Source organism: Phyllobates terribilis, unplaced genomic scaffold, assembly GCF_046119375.1.
Source record: "Phyllobates terribilis strain yellow unplaced genomic scaffold, ASM4611937v1 Scaffold_2__4_contigs__length_985480577, whole genome shotgun sequence".
Classification (NCBI taxonomy): domain Eukaryota; kingdom Metazoa; phylum Chordata; class Amphibia; order Anura; family Dendrobatidae; genus Phyllobates; species Phyllobates terribilis.
The window spans coordinates 189,921,368-189,940,640 of NW_027362762.1; the positions used below are offsets into that span (position 1 = coordinate 189,921,368).

The 19,273-nt window shown below is 44.9% G+C and overlaps 1 protein-coding gene across 1 annotated transcript in view; it reads right to left on the reverse strand.

Annotated features, from left to right (window-relative positions):
• Nucleotides 1-19,273, reverse strand: part of LOC141201810 (transmembrane protein 198) — a 38,677-nt gene that overhangs the window by 11,104 nt on the left and 8,300 nt on the right. Inside the window, exon 2 of the mRNA XM_073663692.1 lies at nt 1,382-1,621. Within this exon, the coding sequence (XP_073519793.1) occupies nt 1,382-1,571 (190 nt within the window). The 5' untranslated portion in view covers nt 1,572-1,621. The remainder of the gene's footprint in view (nt 1-1,381; nt 1,622-19,273) is intronic.

Genomic DNA, 19,273 nt, shown 5'->3' on the forward strand with positions numbered 1-19,273 from the left:
GTGGAAACCTTCAAATGGATTCTGAAGACCTAAAGCCCCCGTCTCACATAGCGATATCGCTAGCGATATCGCTGCTGAGTCACGGTTTTGGTGACTCACCAGCGACCTCACCAGCGATGTCGCTGTGTGTGACACTTTGCAACGATCAGGCCCCTGCTGTGAGGTCGCTGATCGTTGCAAAGTGTCCTGGACCATTTTTTGGTCGTTGGCCTCCCGCTGGCCAGCACACATCGCTGTGTGTGACCAGCGGGACCAACGATCTGGCTGGTAACTATGGTAAACATCGGGTTACTAGGGGCACGCGCGCACTTAGTAACCCGCTGTTTACCATGGATACCACTCTGCTACGGTGCACGGAGGCTCCCGCGCACCGTAGCAGAGTGGTATCCATGGTAAACAGTGGGTTACTAGGGGCACACGCGCACTTAGTAACCCGATGTTTACCATAGTTACCAGCCTGCTCCTGCTTGCAGCAGGCTGGTAACTGGAGCAGGACATCGTGGAACGATTCTTTCCACGATATCGCTGCTCCCCTGATCGCTGGTGAGCCTGCCTGTTTGACAGCTCACCAGCGATGTATTAGCGATGCAGCAACGATCCCTGACAGGTCGTATCGTTGTCGGGATCGCTGCTGCATCGCTTAGTGTGACGGGGCCCTAACTCTTCCTACAAGCCTACAACCTGCAGTAACCACCGCTCCACCATACCGCTGCACGACCAGCTCTACCCCCACCTACTGTATCCTCACCCATCCCTTGTAGACTGTGAGCCCTCGAGGGCAGGGTCCTCTCTCCTCCTGTACGAGTCACAATAATCATAACAGAATGAGTCAGCAAGTGTTTTTTGCTATGTATACCCCCTTTTTCACATGCAAAGTGCCTTGGAATAATTATTATTATTATTATTATTATTATTATTATTAATAGTCAGACCCACACTTCATTGTTTGTATTGAAGTGTCTAATGAGTAAGTGAAAAGGTCATTGTGATGGGAGAGGAGCAGGGTCCACTGTGACATCTTATTAATTATGGTGATTGGTGGATCCTATGCTATCAGCTGTATATAGAGGTGTTATCTGGCACTGTAATACTGCCTCTAATAAGAAAACTATAAACTCTTCCTGAAAGGACAGGAGATACAAGTCTAAAAAAGCCCCAGTGGCCAATGTGAAAATTGCAAGATTACTAATTTTATATCAAAGAGAAGAAAATATATAATAGCCAATATTTAAACAAATAAATACATTTAGCAAAAAAACTTGTTTTAATCAATACTTCATTTTCTGATGATGTCTTCATTTTAAAGGGGAAGCTTTCTTTTCCCATGTGTTTTAAAATTTACAAATTGTGTGAGAAGCACATTAAGATGTATTTTACTTACCGAAAAATATATATACAAGTCCAAAAAGGCAACACAAGGAACACACCACAGTTGGAACCACATCATAATGCCGTCCATTTTCTAGGCTACACAAGTCCTCAAAAGGATTTTCTTGCCCGGTGTCAACAGTCTGAATATTGAAGTGCTGTGAAACACCGGGCAGAACAAAAGGTGACGAATCAAATGCCATTGTGGAATATTGTGCACAGGGTTAGGTGAGGGTGCCCATCAAGGACCGGCCTGCAAGACAGAAACAGATCACATTTTTATTTTTCTAAAATGAAAATCAGAAAAGGCTGAACTCAACATTTAATCATATTTAGGATTTACGACAACTTTTAGTGCACATATAGTACAGTTTGAAACCTGTAATTGTGTTCACCTCACTGTACCTTCTACATTGAAGTCAACAACGTGAAGTAATGCTAAGGCTCCATGGGTGACTGCTTATTTCTAGTCCGTGACAGGCTGAATGGTGGTACAGTATGATGCCCCAGGAGGAGCAGACTTAATGGGACTGTCAGTACAGGATGACCGCTCAAACCAAGTACAGCAGGCGCTCGTGCTCCATGGCAGGGCCAATCATTTATATACACCTTCCCATCTGCTTGTTTTTCCTCTACGAAGCCAGTGCTGTAAAATCAAATAAGGTAGGGTGGAGACTGAAGGAAAAACAAGCAGGTGGGAAGGGGTATTTAAATGATAGGCAGCCATGATGCACCGAGCAGTGGGACTGTCAGCACAGAATGACTGTTCAAACAAAGTCCTTTTAATGGATGTACCTTTGTGATACAGCAGCATTTCCTTATGGTCAGATTTAGGCTTAATAATGCTTGCGTTTAATATATGGTCCGTGTCAGAGTCCCAGTATAAAGATTACATAGCACAGACATGGCAAAATTGGTACACCAGTCCGGCAAGTAGGGACACCTAAAGGGTTAACAGAACATACTCGCTCATCACTAATCTTAACGTCTCACATATTAAGAAAAATGTGGATTTCTTTTGAATAAGACATTGGATTGGAGATCTAATCAAGTTATCCGTTTATTCAGCTTCCTATGACCTGCGTGCCCATATAGACGGCTTAAGAGGGCTGATCCAACTCCCAAGTGCCCTTTAAAATAAAAAATGCAAAAAAGAAAAACCTTTTTAACATAAAAACCTTTATTCAATAGATAGTTTTCTGTTGATGGATTTCCTTTTAAAACCAGGGTACTGTGCTTAGAACCAGGCAATAAAATAAAACCTCACATTAATGGGTAGAGGTAGCTTACATTGCAGGTTTCTCCAATACACACCGAAATATATTCTGTAAACTTTCTTTCCTATTGTTTAAATCAAATCTAGGATAACCTTGTAATGGAGGAAAATGTGAAGGTTTACATTTCAAGTATCAAAAGATCTGACCGTCACTTCCAAAACAGAAAACATGTTCTTACTAAGAGTAGTCATCGCCATATATAACTAACAAATAAAAGTAGCACTCTGTAGCGCTATAGTATGCAAACATTACATTTTAATTGCATTACTGCTCTAGAAAATAGGAATAAGTGAGAAACCATAGCGCATAAATTGGATAATTCATGTGTACCCGCCAGCCACGGTAAGGCGACTCTGGTTGCTGGTAACCTATCTAGTGTGAATCCTCTCTTAGGCTGAAGCCTACATGTATATGGGAAGGTAGATCCTGCTATAGTTAAAACCGCCTGAGGTTGAGGGGTAAAGTGCTCAGTCAGAGAGCCCATGTATACAAATATCAAAAGACTGACCGTCACTTCCAAAACAGAAGCCGGTGTGTGGCTGCCGGTTACACATGAATTGGCCAATTTATGCGCCAAGTATTCTTAATTATTCCTATTTTCTAGAGCAGTAATGCAATTCAAAATTTCATGTTTGCATGCTATAGTGCTACTTTATTTGTTAGTTAAACCATTTCACCGCCTGAAAAGGTTACTAAAAAGGAGTAAAGACATTTGAGAGGACATGAACACAGTTCACATGCATTCAGATTATGCTTTTATATGGAAAGTATGTTCCTCTTAATAGCTCACACAACAAAAGGCACACAGCAGGAATCTGCATTAGCAGGAAACACACCCTGTGGACAATCCCAGGGCCATGTCTGTATTCTAGATGTGAAACAGGAGAACAAGGTAACAGCTGGGAATCCCAACCATTTGTGAGTCTGCGCTGCTCAGCCCTTCCTATCCCAACATCTGGTGAACGCACAGCACTAGTGGGCTTCCCCCCAGCAGGAAACAGGAGACCGACATGAAACATTATACAAGCCCTAGAGAAGGCCGTCTGCAGCCCAGGGCAAGAATACGTGTTCTCACCACGCTCGTCTTTTCCAGAGTGGTAGGGAAAACCTAAGATGAAAGCAAAAATGTTCTCATTGAACAGGGATTTTGATTTCACATGTAAAATAAAAAGAATCCGGCTTGGAGATGCCATACAATCAAGAACAAGGGGTCAGACATAAAACTTATCAGAAGCTCACTAGTAGGGAAGAGCCAGCACAAGGTGCATACGGCAAGGGGCGCTGTGACAGAAGGGTACATTTCTTCTTCTTCAATATTCTCCTTATCACTGTCCTCACCATGTCCTGAGCATTGCAGATGTCACAATGTGGGAGTAGTAAATCAACCATGGGACATTGATCAGCCCTAAAGCCAAAGGGTGTTAGTATGGGATTATTCACAGGCAGTAGCAGAGGGGCGCACGAGGAAAGCCAACGGCTCTGCAGTATGGAAAAAACAGTGAGTTTTAAAACTTCTATGGGCTTTGTGATTAGGGTACCAATAAACGCCATACATTACTACAAGTGACGATGTTGTCTTGTCTCAGAAGAAATGTCTGCAGTCACATTTCCCCTGTATTCCCGATGCGTCTAGGCAGTCATGGGACCACAAGATGCAAAGCTGTACAAGACCAAGTGGTCACTTATCCACACGGGGAATACGTATATTGTACACATCGCACTAACGATTCAGCAGACTGCAGTCAGAATAATTGCAGACTTTTCATCCGAAAAAGACAACACTTTATAAGAAAAAAAAAAAAAAAAAAAATGGGCCACCACTGTAAAACAAAGATGATATAAAGTATGCACGAAGTACAGGTGCTCGGTGCACCCTTGGCATAGTCAAGCAGTTCTGTGCACCTTACCACCTACTTGTTTTCAGCGGTGAGGATGCCCTTGAGAAACCATGAAGCTTCTTTTCCTATTGTAAGACAAGAACCATCAAGCTCATTGCTTTTTCATGTTTTAAGCTGTTGCTAGTCTCCTGTTACACATGCATTCATTCGGCTATCTAAATGGGAAACCACTCTACCACCAAGAGTCACTTTACAAAATCCTCCCTTTCCTTATTGCAAAAACTCCAGTTGCTGCACAGTTTACCATTATCATTGCCCATCTGATCATCTTTTTCTTTATTGACAACTACATTTTGCAATATCTTATGCTACCTATACACTGTGTGCAGAATTATTAGGCAAGTTGTATTTTAGAGGATTATTTTTATTATTGATCAACAACTATGTTCTCAATCAACCCAAAAGACTCAAATATCCAAGCTTAATATTTTTGGAAGTTGGAGTGTTTTTTTTTTTTTTTTTTTTTTTAGATTTGGCTATCTTAGGAGGATATCTGTTTGTGCAGGTAACTATTACTGTGCCGAATTATTAGGCAACTTAATAAAAACCAAATATAATCCCATCTCACTTGCTTATTGTCACCAGGTAAACCAATATCAGTGCACAAAATTTAGAAAAACATATCTGACATGTAAAAAAAAAAAAAAGAAGTGATCAATATAGCCACTTTTCTTTATGATGACACTCAACAGCCTTCCATCCATAGATTCTCTCAGTTGCTTGATCTGTTTTCGATCAACATTGCGTGCAGCAGCCACCACAGCCTCCCAGACACTGTTCCAAGAGGTGTACTGTTTTCCCTCCCTGTAGATCTCACATTTTATGATGGACCACAGGTTCTCTATGGGGTTCAGATCAGGTGAACAATGGGGCCATGTCATTATTTTTTCTTCTTTTAGACCTTTACTGGCCAGCCACGCTGTGGAGTAGTTGGATGCATGTGATGGAGCATTGTCCTGCATGAAAATCATGTTTTTCTTGAACGATACCGCCTTCTTCCAGTACCACTGCTTGAAGAAGTTGTCTTCCAGAAACTGACAGTAGGTCTGGGAGTTGAGCTTCACTCCATCCTCAACACGAAAAGGTCCCACAAGTTCATCTTTGATGATACCAGCCCATACCAGTACCCCACCTCCACCTTGCTGGCGCCTGAGTCGGAGTGGAGCTCTCTGCCCTTTACTGATCCAGCCTCTGGCCCATCAAGAGTCACTCTCATTTTATCAGTCTATAAAACCTTTGAAAAATCAGTCTTAAGATATTTCTTGGCCCATTCTTGACGTTTTATCTTATGTTTCTTGTTCAAAGGTGGTCGTTTTTCAGCCTTCCTTACCTTGGCCATGTCCCTGAGTATTGCACACCTTGTGCTTTTTGAAACTCCAGTAACGTTGCAGCTCTGACATATGGCAAAACTGGTAGCGAATGGCATCTTGGCAGCTTCACGCTTGATTTTCCTCAATTCATGGGCAGTTATTTTGCGCCTTTTTTGGCCAACACGCTCCTTGCGACCCTGTTGGCTATTTGCCATGAAACGCTTGATTGTTTGGTGATCACGCTTCAAAAGTTTGGTAATTTCAAGACTGCTGCATCCCTCTGCAAGACATCTCACAATTTTGGACTTTTCAGAGCCCTTCAAATCTCTCTTCTGACCCATTTTGCCAAAGGAAAGTAAGTTGCCTAATAATTAAGCACACCTTATATAGGGTGTTGATGTCATTAGTCAACACCCTTCCTCGTTACAGAGATGCACATCATCAGATTTACTTAATTGGTAGTTGGCTCTCAAGCCTATGCAGCTGGGAGTAGGACAACATGTATAAAAAGTATCATGTGATCAAAATACTCATTTGCCTAATAATTCGGCACACAGTGTACAGCTGGATTCACACATGCATTTCTTCCTAACAATTTATAAGGCACAGGAGTTGGTTCAAAAAATAAATCTCCATCAGTCTTGCGTCATAAGCAAAATCTGCAGTTAATGCACGATTGCACACCAATGTGGACAGTGACTGGATGAGTGACTGGTTCATTACCTTTATCAAAATGAAGTTTCTGCTACATATTTGCCTACAGAAAATAAGCTGTATTTTTCCAGTGAATCAGATTTTAAAAACACGTATATTACTTACCGGTAATGTGTTTTTTCGGAACCCATGACGGCACAACGAGAGAGGGGATCCGCCCTTCAAGGACAGGAAACCTTCAAGATAAAAAGGGCGGCGCCTCTCCCCGCTTCAGTGGATTACAGAGCATGAGAGGACTCTCCGGTTAGAGCACATAATTTTAATAACTAGAACGAATTTCACCCATGTGAACACTCAACACCCACCCACCGGAAGGTGTACACCACAGTGACAGGGAGGGAATATAAAGGTGCCGTCATGGGTTCCGAAAAAACACATTACCGGTAAGTAATATACGTGTTTTTCTGTCACCCATGACGGCACAACGAGAGAATTACAGAGAACTAAGTATGTGAGGGAGGGACCACAGCCTGCAGAACCCTTCTCCCAAATGTGAGATCAGAGGAGGCAGAAAGGTCAAGTCTATAGTGGTTATAGAAAGTGGACGGAGATGACCATGTGGCCGCCTTACATATTTGCTCAATGGGCACGTCCGCCCTTTCTGCCCAGGAAGCAGCCATGCCCCGAGTAGAGTGGGCTTTCAAATTGTCAGGGGGATCTCTGCCTGACCCCGTGTAGGCCTTCGCAATGGCTTCCCGGATCCACCTTGACAGAGTGCCTTTTGAGACCCTTAATCCCTTTCGGGAGCCCTGGAAGGAGAGACCTATCCTTCCTCCATGAGCTTGTGGATGCTAAATAATGCATAAGGCATCTCGTGACATCCAAGGTATGAAACCTTTCCTCCTTGCTATTTTTGGGTTCAGGACAGAAGGATGGTAGGGCTATCTCCAGAGACATATGAAACCTAGAAACCACTTTAGGTAGGAAAGCAGGGTCTGGTCTCATAACTACCCTATCGTATAGCACTAGGGTAAAAGGTGGATCTGCCGACAAAGCCTGTAACTCAGTAACCCTCCGTGACGATGTTAAGGCCACCAGAAGTACTGTTTTTAGGGTAAGTAGTTTTATGGACCCTGAGCTAAGGGGCTCAAAGGGAGAACCTGTTAATGCATTTAGCACCAAGTTTAAATCCCAAGAAGGGACCCTAACTGTAGGGACTGGATTGGCTCTACTACATGCCCTCACGAACCTGGAAATCCACTTGTTACCGGCCAGATTATAACTGTATAAGGCTCCCAAGGCAGAGATTTGGACCTTTAAGGTGCTCACTGCTAGACCCTTTTCTAGCCCCTTTTGAAGAAATTCTAAAATGGCTGTAATGGGAACCACCCCCCCCCCCCCCCCAGGGAAACTCCCTGAGATGACGACAAAAACTTCTTCCAGACTCTACTATAAATCTTGGTAGTGACTGGCTTCCTACTCTTTAGAAGAGTAGTGACTAAATTTGATGAGAAACCCCGACCTTCTAGCAACGACCTCTCAAGTTCCAGGCCGCTAAGTGCAATCCTTTCACCTGAGGATGGAATATAGGCCCTTGAGCAAGAAGGTCAGGAATCTCTGGAAGAATCCAGGGGTTCGTGATGGACATGTTTCTTAGCCAGAAAAAACACGGCCTCTTGGGCCAGAAAGGGGCTATGAGGACCACTCGAGCCTGATCCTCCCGAATTTTCCTCAACACCGCTGGGATAAGGCACGTTGGGGGAAAGGCAAAGGCCAGACTGAAATCCCACCTGCACTGGAAGGCGTCTACTACTAGCGGGTTCTCTAAGGGATTCAGTGAGCAGAACTTCTTTGCCTTGCTGTTCTGACGGGTTGCAAACAGGTCGACCTCTGGAGACCCCCACATGGCTACTAGCTGGCGGAAGATCGAGAGATTTAAAGCCCATTCTCCCTGTAATAATGGCCTGCGACTTAGAAAGTCTGCCTTCATGTTGTCCTCTCCTCTGATATGAAGGGCCCTTAACGAGAGAACTTTTCCCTCCACCAGCGAAAATATTCTCCCCGCAACCTGCATTAGTGACCTTGAACGGCTTCTCCCCTGGTGGTTCACATAAGCTACTGCAACCTGGTTGTCGGACAGGATCTTCACATGATGACCTCCTAGTAGGGGCAAGAAGCTGATCAGTGCTTTCTCTACCACCCGTAACTCCCACAAATTGGAGGACTCCAGACTCTCCTCCTGAGACCAAGTCCCCTGTATCGCGTGGTTGTCCAAGTGCGCCCCCCACCCCCTGGGGCTGGCGTCTGTAGTAATCACCCTAGTGAATTGGGGAACCCAAGATACGCCTGTCTGGAACGTGCTTGTCTCCAACCACCAATACAGAGATTGAATCGCATTCTGGGGGAGAGGTAGCCTGCTTTCTAGATGTCCCCCCAGGATCACTTCGTTTCTCAGTACGTCCCATTGGAACTCCCTTGAATGATATTGGGCCCAGGGTACCGCGGGGATGCAGGAGGTGAGGGATCCCAACAGAGACATTGCCCCCCTGAGAGTCATGACTGGGTCCGCTATTGCTGTCGAAACTAGATTCTTTATTTTCTCCCTCTTTTGGTCGGGGAGGCGGCATTCTTGCCGAATTGAATCCAGCGTAAGGCCCAAAAAGATCTGAGTAGTGAGAGGGATCAATTTGGATTTTTCTAGGTTTAAACACCATCCTAAGTCTTCTAAAATGGTGCATACCTGATCGACCTGGCCCAGACAGTGATCGTATGTTTTGCCCACTATCAGGAAGTCGTCCAGATACGGAATGACCAGTCTGTCTTCCTCCCTGAGATGGACTGTAACCTCCGCTATCAGTTTTGTGAATATGCGGGGCGTCACTGCCAGTTCGAAGGGAAGCGCTCTGTATTGGAAGTGCTTGATAATTCCCTGCATATTTACAGCTACCCTGAGGTATTTCTGAAAATTGTGATGGATCGGCACATGATAGTATGCGTCCTTTAGGTCCAACACAGCCATGTAGCAGCCGGGAAATACAAGGGTTATAGCTGATTTTATTGTCTCCATCTTGAATGACGGAATGTTCAGGAACGCATTTAGCCTTCTCAGATTGAGGATGACTCTGGATGAATTGTCCGGCTTTTTTATAAGAAATAAGGGGGAATAAAACCCCCCTCTTTCTTCTTGTGGAGACCCCTCTAGCAGGACATTCTTTTGTAGGAGAACTGATATTTCTTCCTCTAGTGCCCCTTGTTCTGGTAGAGAGGATCTTAGGGCAGTCAGAATAAACTGGATTCCTCCGAAACTCTAGCTTTAGCCCTGATTTCACTAAGTTGAGGATCCACCTGCTGGAAGAGATCTTTTCCCAGGCTGGAAGGAAGAGAGAGAGCCCCCCCCCCTTCCCACCTGGGAGAGTCACTTCGGCGGCTTGCGACTATCCTGGGAGGGCCCGCCGAACAAAAATCATTTCCCTTTCCTGGAACGATCCTCCCATCTAGATTGCTCCCCGGACGCCCTCCTGCGGCCAAATTTCTTCCTCCGAAAGGACTGCTTGAAGGATGGGATGGAAGGCTTAGGGAACCCTTTCTTACTGTCCCCCGCTTTCTCCAGGATTGAGTCCAGAGAGAGGTACCAAACAGAAAATCCCCCTCACATGGAAGAGAGCATAGTTTTCCTTTTGCCTGTATGTCCCCTGGGCAACACTTCAGCCAGACTGCTCTATGGCCGGCGTTAGACAGGGCCGCAGATCTTGCCGCTAGTCTGGCGGAATCTGCCGAGGCATCTGATAAGAAGGCCGCCGCTCCCTTCAATACCGGCAGAGGGGCCAGAATGGAGTCCTGTGACTCATTGCTTTTAATCTGGTCCTCTAACCTGTCCAACCATACCATAAGGGACATCGCTGTACAAGTTGCCGCTATGGTTGGCTTCAATGCCCCCGCTGCCGACTCCCAAGTACCCTTAAGGAAGGTATCTACCTTCCGGTCCAGCGGGTCTCTCAGCATCCCCGAGTCCTCAAAAGGGAGGGAAGATCTCCTAGAAGCCTTGGATACTGCTACATACAGCTTCGGGGCCTTACTCCAGGAAGCGGTATCCTCCTCACTAAACGGATATTTCCTTTTGAAGGAGGATGAAAGGGGGCCCTTTTTATCCGGCCTATCCCACTCCTTCCTGATAAGACCCTGCACCTTATCATTAACAGGAAAAACTTGCGATCCAAGGTGCCAAACATAATATCCTGCACTGACTTTTGTTTTCTGGTCAACCAACCCCATTGTGGACCTGACGGCTTTCACCAAGCCATCCACACTCTCCAGGGGAAAACAATGACCTGGCCCTGCTCCGCTATCCGAGGAGGAAGAGTCAGTGGAGTCATCCAACATCCCTCGTCGGACTCAGAGCCTGAAAGAGGGGGAGGAGTTTTTGCTCTATGGGCCTGGGATGGTTGGGAAAGGGATTTTACCGATCTCTCTACCTCAGACCTAACCAGAGTCTTTAAATTTGAAGAAAAAGTTGGAGCTTCCTCCGCAATTGTCTCTTCAATACAGGACTGGCATAACTTTTTGGGCCAATCATTCGTTAGGCCCCGTTCACACAGGGCACATACTCTATGCTTGGATTTCACTTTACACTTCTTAGGGACATCCTGCCCATTACCGGAGGAAGGAGAGGGAGAGAGAGAGACAAAACAGAAAAAGTCTACATTAATACGCCGACTTTCACGTAGCTCACTCACCACCCAGTAAACAAAGACAGGGTACCGGAACGGGAGGCAGGATGGTATCAGATACTTCTCCTCTGGAGACCGCGGAATCATCAACCCAGCTGGAGCTATGCCGGCTGGATCTGGAATCCTTGGCGCTGTGTGTCCCAGAACGTCCATTGCTCCTACTCTGCGCTGGACGCTGCTCCTGGGTACGCCTCTGGCACCGAGGCTGCTGTGGCTGCTCCATCTCCTCGTGCTGCTGCAGCTGCAGCATGGACTGCTGCTCTTGCTGCTGATGCGGTGGGGAGGGCTGCTGTGAGGCCATTCTGCACTGCGCCGCTGCCTGGCCGGTGATCTACCCTTAAGTACCTCCATTGTGCCAGGGAGATCACCGCCGGCGTCCCCGCAGCTTCCGGTACCGCCCCCGCACGGGGGTCAGGAGGTCCCGGCGCGCGTCATCGGGGCGCGACTTCCGGTTTCGTCATCTTCTGTCGCGCCCCGTGACGTCACATCCGGGACGCGGGGCTGCCGGCCACCATGCTGTGCAGATGCCGCAAAACCACCGCCCGCGGGGAGACCACATGCTGGCGCCCCCCGCGGCGCTTCCAGGATTCACGGGACCGGCCGCAGCAGAGACTGTGCCCTGCCAAACCAGACCGGCCCTGGCCCAGGTAAGACGATCCTGATGCTGTCATCCTTGCGCCCGACGAGAAGGAAGGTCCCCCATCAAGGACAGGAAACCACTGAAGCGGGGAGAGGCGCCGCCCTTTTTATCTTGAAGGTTTCCTGTCCTTGAAGGGTGGATCCCCTCTCTCGTTGTGCCGTCATGGGTGACAGAAAAAATCTCTTGCCCATGCTGCAAAATATATCCACAGTGTGAACTGACAGGAGCTGTGGGTTTGACATACACATGTGAATCTATGCTGTGGATTTAGGTGCAAAGTGTGAAATGTGCTGCTGCTCCGCTCCTCCTTCACAAATATATCCACAGTACTCAAAACCATTGCGGATCTTGCCACAGTACCAATGCTATGTGGAAACTCAGCCAAAGAGGACTGGACAATAATGTGAATAAAGAGGTCTTTTTACGTGGAGCATCAATAATAGGAACGTGTTCCCAATCACTACATAGGTAAACATGCTCAAAACATGTGTCATTTGATTGCATTTTTTTATACAGGCTAAGGCTGCGTTCACATGTGGTCATTTTGCAGCATTTAGCCACAACAGCCCTGTAACCCTGTGGTCTTTTCACTGGCGGGTCCCTGTGCAAGAATATATGGCCCTTTGCAGTCAGATAGCTCTGAATGCCACCCGCTTTGGAGGTGACAGTGGCCCCACTAACCTCACCAACTCATCTCAGTATTGGGAAATCGGTATGCACAGAGTACAGATTTTATCCATGAATTAAGAGTGAAAGATTAAATTAAAATGAAGATCACTCTTTAAGCGGTTGTGCAGAGAAACAGTGAAATTTACACGGTACAAGGCTGTTGCGGCTAAAAGCTACAAAATTGGCTGCAATGTGTGAACATAGCCAAATCTGGGTTTGCGGATGAGAACGAGGTTAAGTGTATTCTAAGAGGTGGGAACAACAATCATTCACACAAATTCCCATTATATGTAAAAAACTAAGGCAGTACAGTCCGTCCTCCTATATCGTCGACAACTTTCTGGCCTGTGTTTACGGGACTCTTACCTTTTGTATTACCAGTTTCCACTAGCGCCATGTGTGATCCCAGCCTCATACCACAGCACAGAGCCACTGCGGTTCTTAAACTCTTTGCAGGCAAACAATAGTTTGACCTACAAAAACTGTGCAGCGATTTTTGCCCTCAATCTGCATGTAAATTCTAACTTATTGCACAGATCACATGAAATTAACATTTCTTCCACTTGTCGAAAAAAAATAAAATATCAAGTGAAGAATTATGACATTTGTTTATAAATTATGTTGCTTCTTGGTGTTACATGTGTACGGCAATGCGCACGTCCAGCTAATAAGATTAGTGCTGGTGGACACTCACTGATCTGCCCTGTCAGTGAAGAAGCAGATTAGAATAGCAGGATTGTCCATGGTCCAGAGCCCACCATTTGAAGCACAGAAAAAAATAAATAAATAAATAAATAAAAATTGAGAAATTATGTTTTATGCTACTGTGCTTTTGGTATAAAAAGATTCATCATGGGATGAACTCTCCAATACCATTTGTTACACAGCCAAAATCTAATAAAATGGATTACAGACAAAAATAAACTCCAGCAGTTAAATAGTCTTCAAAGAATGAAGAGAAATATCTGGATGGTGGAAAAAGTGACAAGTCTATCCAGGCTCTCGGCATGGAAAGTATCTTGTTCTCGTCCGAAATATCTGGCATTTGGTGTGCAAACAAGTTGAAATTGCTGGTACAATAAAAAAAAAAAAAAAAAGAAAACCACACAAGGACTTTCTAGCTTTCGCAATACTCATTGTACACTTCTAAGTATGAAAATGCTTGGTGCCCGAGGAGCGTCAGTCATCTTTTTACTTAAAAGGGCGCAGCTTTACTACTATGGGAATTGTTATTTTATTCACACTGACGTTAATCATCTGTGCATGTAACTGAAGAAAGGATCCACACCCCACTGATAAATTGTGGAGATTTATCCTAGATATGGTCAAACTAATCCAATCATTAGCTGCAGGTGAGAACCACTGCAGTCAGTGATTAGCGGCAGTGGTCACATGTACAAGTCAAGAAGTCCCTGCTAGAAGTACAGATCGGTAGTGGAGCGCCGGGGGATTGGAAAAGCAGGTAAGACTTTAACAGATTCTTCAGCAAGGCTCAGGGGTTGTGAATTTAATCCCCCTACAAATGTGCTTTATTATTTTCGATACATCTTAAAACACCAAAAAATCTCTCTACATCTGCCATCACAAATCTTTTTTTTTTTTGGGGGGGGGGGGGGGGGGACGACGACGGTGGTTCTACAAATTACTATCACATTACACTGATCTGATAAATTTAAGTGGGAATCAGAATGGTTGCCATTAAGGGTCACCTTACACATTGACTTGCAAGCCTACTTCCTTACGCCACGATGCATATTCCTACACAACTAGGCATATTCTCACTTCGGACTCTCCTCTGACGCACATTCAGGTGAAATGTCTTGCAGTGCAGAGACTCGCTGGCTCCCTGCGCCGGCAGGTGACGTCGGCTTGCCAGTGACATCATGCACTGTCCGTGCCAGCACATCGAAGTCAGCTTCCAGCGCCTGTGTTGGCTACAGAAGAGGATGCCGCAAGGAGTGGGAGCTTAGGAAGGAGAGTAGAAGGGTTTGTTTTTAAAATGAGCTGGAGAAGAATGGAAGGGGCCCAGTATGCGATATATAATACCAGAAAGGGGGACATTATACCAGGATGGGGACCAATATTACATGGGAAGAGGAGGGGGGGCAAACACATATGGCTTTATAAGTTCTAGAACGCTACAGGTCCAAATTTTACACCAGGGCCATCGGACTCTAGTTTTGCCACTGGTCCTAAAGTTTGAAACTTATGAGGTGAATCTTATTTCACAGCACTGATAAAAGAAAAATGGAGGATGAAGATGAACAAGACTGATGTTTCCGTGTACGAGAAAAGACTGATGTTTATTCATAACCACATCATACTCACCCCTTGCATTCCAGAAGAACAGAGAGAGGGCTATTGTGTCCCCCTCTGCCGCCTTTACTCCCCCCTTCTCGGCTGTCCACCCAGAACCCCAACTCTTTTCGCCAGTCCGCCTGCAAGTGCTCAACTCTGACCTGCCAGCCTTGGCTGAATGTCAGAATTGTACAGAGAAACAGCAGATCCATTAGCTATTCACATGGAGAACTCTTAGGAGGGATGACAGTTAACCCCATCTTGCCGGTAAGAGCAGCCAGGCTTTGGTGTGATGAAGGCTCGGAGCTGCGCAGGACCGGCTCCAACACCCGCATCTTTTAAACTGTGGTTAGCCAACGCTTGCAGCATCTGTTCTCCCCTATGTCCCCAGGCACAATCTGCTATTGTTTTATACATTTATCTGTCTCATCGTCTTTCACAGGCCTGCTGTCAGAGCCCACTTGTCACAATGAACAGCCATTTACATAGACATGCTAATCAGTGTGCAACAGACGGGAAAAAAAGAACTAAAAAAAATTAAGAACTGCAAAACGAAAAAAAAACTTGTTAATTAAAAGACAATTGCTTGTGTAGCAAGTCTCCTGCCACGTGTTTGTATTATAGTAGTTAGTAACAAGTATAACCAAAAAAAGGGAAGTTCATTTACCTGGCAAACAATTAAGGATTCAATTCACACTCTCCCTCCAAAAAAAAAGGAATTTTCATGGACCCGTTAGACATGTATGTTATTTTTATTCATAACTTGGATCAAAAAACGGACATGGCAAGCATAAGACACGGACATATACCAAGGATGTTCTCCCCTTGTTTGCGTGGGTTTCCTCCCATACTCCAAAGACATACTGATAGGGAATCTAGATTGTGACCCCAATGGGGACAGTGTCCATAATGTGTGTAAAGCGCTGTGGAATTAATGGCGCTATATAAGTGAGTAAATTAATAAATATGAAGATCTCTATAGACTATAATGGGTAAAGGTCTGTTCACACCATGCTTCTTTCTTATTGGTTTTGGAGTGGGGCTCCACTGAAAAACACTCACGAGAATCTGCCTATTCATTTGTATGGAAAAACATGATCAAACATTTAGGCTCTTGGGCTCCTTTTAAACGGCTTTCAAAAGATGCCAAGCACATAAGAGAAGCGACACGGACATTCTTCAGGCATTTTCCACTAAGACGTCACTCAATAAAAGGCTAAAGAAAAGCCTGTGCATCTTTGTGAGCGTTTCGTTTTTACGTATAAAACAAAAACACTAGTGTTTTACTTGCTTTAACATCCGATAATTGACAGTATTGCATTGTGTGAACGTGGCCTCATAGAGCTACAGGATAAAGCCATACACTGAATTGTATGCAATCCTATGCAGCTATAACCCAATTGAGGCCATGAGTGACTTAACTTCTCAAAAATGGCATAACTTCTACCAAATATTTCATGCACTCCGTTCAAGCCTACGACTTATTTAAGAAACGTTACATCTTAAATGATTCATTTGGCACAAATTATGCTATTTAAGCAGTAGATTGGTGCGTCAAATCTTGCATGTTGAATATTGTCAAGCTGCAACTTTTTTATATAAGGTAAAAATGAAGGCTGCCATTTAAAAAGATATGGCACAAATTCCCTGTATCTGTCAGCAGGTTTTGTTATCGAAACAGAGCAGCATAATGTAGGGGCCGAGAGCCTGATTATAGGGATTATTCATTATTATAGCGCCATTTATTCCATGGCGCTTTACATGTGAAAGGGATATACCGTACACAGCACAAACAATTACAATAATTTGAACAATACAAGTCGCTGACTGGTACAGGAGGAGCGAGGACCCTGCCCACGAGGGCACATAGTCTACAGGAGATGGGTGAGGATACAGAGCTGGTCGTGCAGCGGCATGGTGGAGCGAGGGTTACTGCAGGTTGTAGGCTTGTCAGAAGAGGTGGGTCTTCAGATTCCTTTTGAAGGTTTCCACGGTAGGCGAGAGTCTGATACGTTGGGGTACAGAGTTCCAGCGTAGGGGGGGATGCACAGGAGAAATCTTGTATGCGACTGTGGGAGGAGGAGATAAGAGGGGAGTAGAGAAGGAGATCTTGTGAGGATTGGAGGCTACGTGCAGGTATGTACCGGGAGACTAGGTCGCAGATGTATGGAGGAGATAGGTTGTGGATAGCTTTGTATGCCATGGTTAGGGTTTTGAACTGGAGTTTCTGGGTAATGGGGAGCCAGTGAAGGGATGTGTCACTTACTAGGTCGTGCGCTGTAGTTTCAATGCAATCAGTGTTATATCAGCAGATTATCACTGCAAGACTAGGTCTCATGTGGAGACCAGTCAGGCTAATCTGTGTATCCCTGCCCCGACCACTGGTTGGCAGCTTTCTGATATTTCACAGTGTACATAGGAAGCTGCCAATCAGTGGTGTGGATGGGGTATATACATAGTAGAAGACTTAAGTCTGCTACATCAACAAACAAAACAGCGATTCTATCAAAACTACACCAAGCAGCTCAGTAAGTGACACATCGCTGGTATCATAGTCTTTGCCTATATCATGCTGCTCTCCTGATTGCAGAGCATAACCCTGCTGACAGAGTCCCTTTAAGAGATTTTTGACCAAACAGTATTTCCCAAACTCCAGTCCTCGCGGCCAGGGATGTGGAGTCGGTAAACCAAACCTCTGACTCCTCAATTTCCATGACACAGACTAAGACTCCCTCATACATGGCTGATGTTTAAGTGAGAAATTTACTGTAGCACAGATTAACCTCAGCTAAAAAGTCTAGACCCTTAGATCAGGAATGGGAAAGTTATGAAATGTCCTAAATTCTTATGAAAAAAATATTCCCCACAAACTGCATTGAACTACTGTACCCAATTTATTACGGTATATATTTTAGGAGTCGTAGTCGGTCCATTTTATACCGACTCCAACTACACAGCCCTGGACTAAACCATCACAGCTCATGAAGGAAAAGCGTGCACACTGGTCAATGAGGGAGAAAACGGCAAGGATCTGTGACAAGACATGTCTGCTCAAGAAAATAGTAGTATTTCCCATGATAGAACAATTTTGGAGAACGCTTTTCTTTTCTCTGTAATTCCACCAGGAAATGTGTGAATAAATTAAGGGTTGTATCCAGTTTGCTGACAGGATTGCATGTTGTAGCGTTGTAGACGCAGCAGTAACACTCAGATGCCTCAATGAGGATATTTACCAGTGTTTTTATGGACAGTACTGGAGTAAAGTCTGACAAATTCGTTAGGGAACACAAGTCTGTTATTTTCAATATTTCCTTTACATGAATGTGTGCACCAGACTTTTCAATACTTCATGCCATTTAATAGATCTTTTTTGCACTAGGTTCTTTAAAAAAAAAAAAAAAAAAAAACTTGGACAAGACAAGGGGGATGTGGTTTACTTTTTGCCATAAAGTACTTTTATTAAAAAAAAAAAAAAAAAAAAAAGAGGAGAGCACATTTTTTTTATATATATAGATTCTGCAGCATTTCACTTTTCAATGACAAAGCCTTGTTAAATCTGCATCAAAATCTGTTACAAATCCGCATGTAACATGTGGATTTCCTGCAGATTCGCTATGCATTATTGGCAAAATCAGTTGTGGAAAATGTGCATATGCTAATGTACCCTAATAGTGAGCACAAGCCCAAATGTCCAACAAACGCTTCATTGAAAGCAATCATTGGGTATGCAGAAAGTATTTGAGGTCACTTTCTATAGCCAACCAATGTAGTGCTGGAATTCTTGGAAGCCATAGTTCAGATATCTATCCCCTCAATTCCTTACAGTGTAGGCTTCAAGGGGCTCAGAAGTAAAATGCTGCATGTGGGAGGTCCGAATATGATACAGTAAGATTTCTGAGGGAAACTGATATGTGGGAAAGAAATAGGACAGTGGGTGCAGCAAACTGAATGGTAGCAGGAATGACATAGCCGAGCAATGAGATCTAGAATCACATCCCAGCAGCATGCAGACAGCTCAAGTGGAGAAGTGTTAGATTAGGCGACACAAGCACCAAGCATGAGAGCAATGCAGAAGCTGTGTCCAGACAGGGCACAATGGACTTACATAGGACTGTGAAAAAGTCACCTCCTCACCAGCTGCTGCCATTCCCACGCTAACATGGGGATCAGGGGAAGCCAAAACCAAGGCTGGCACAACTTAGCAATTTTATGGCCAAAAAATTACCAGCCTGACATGGGAAACACATTTGTGTGCCAGGTGGGACAGGATCTCCTGCTACAGGAATACCAGGGGACTAAACCCCACTGAGCCACAGAGCTTACATAATGCCAGTACTCGGACTACTAAATAATAATAATTACTGTCTTGTCGTCACATCACAACTGTTATCTCACACCGGGGCGGATTAGGAGTGTCCAGGGCCCCCAGGCA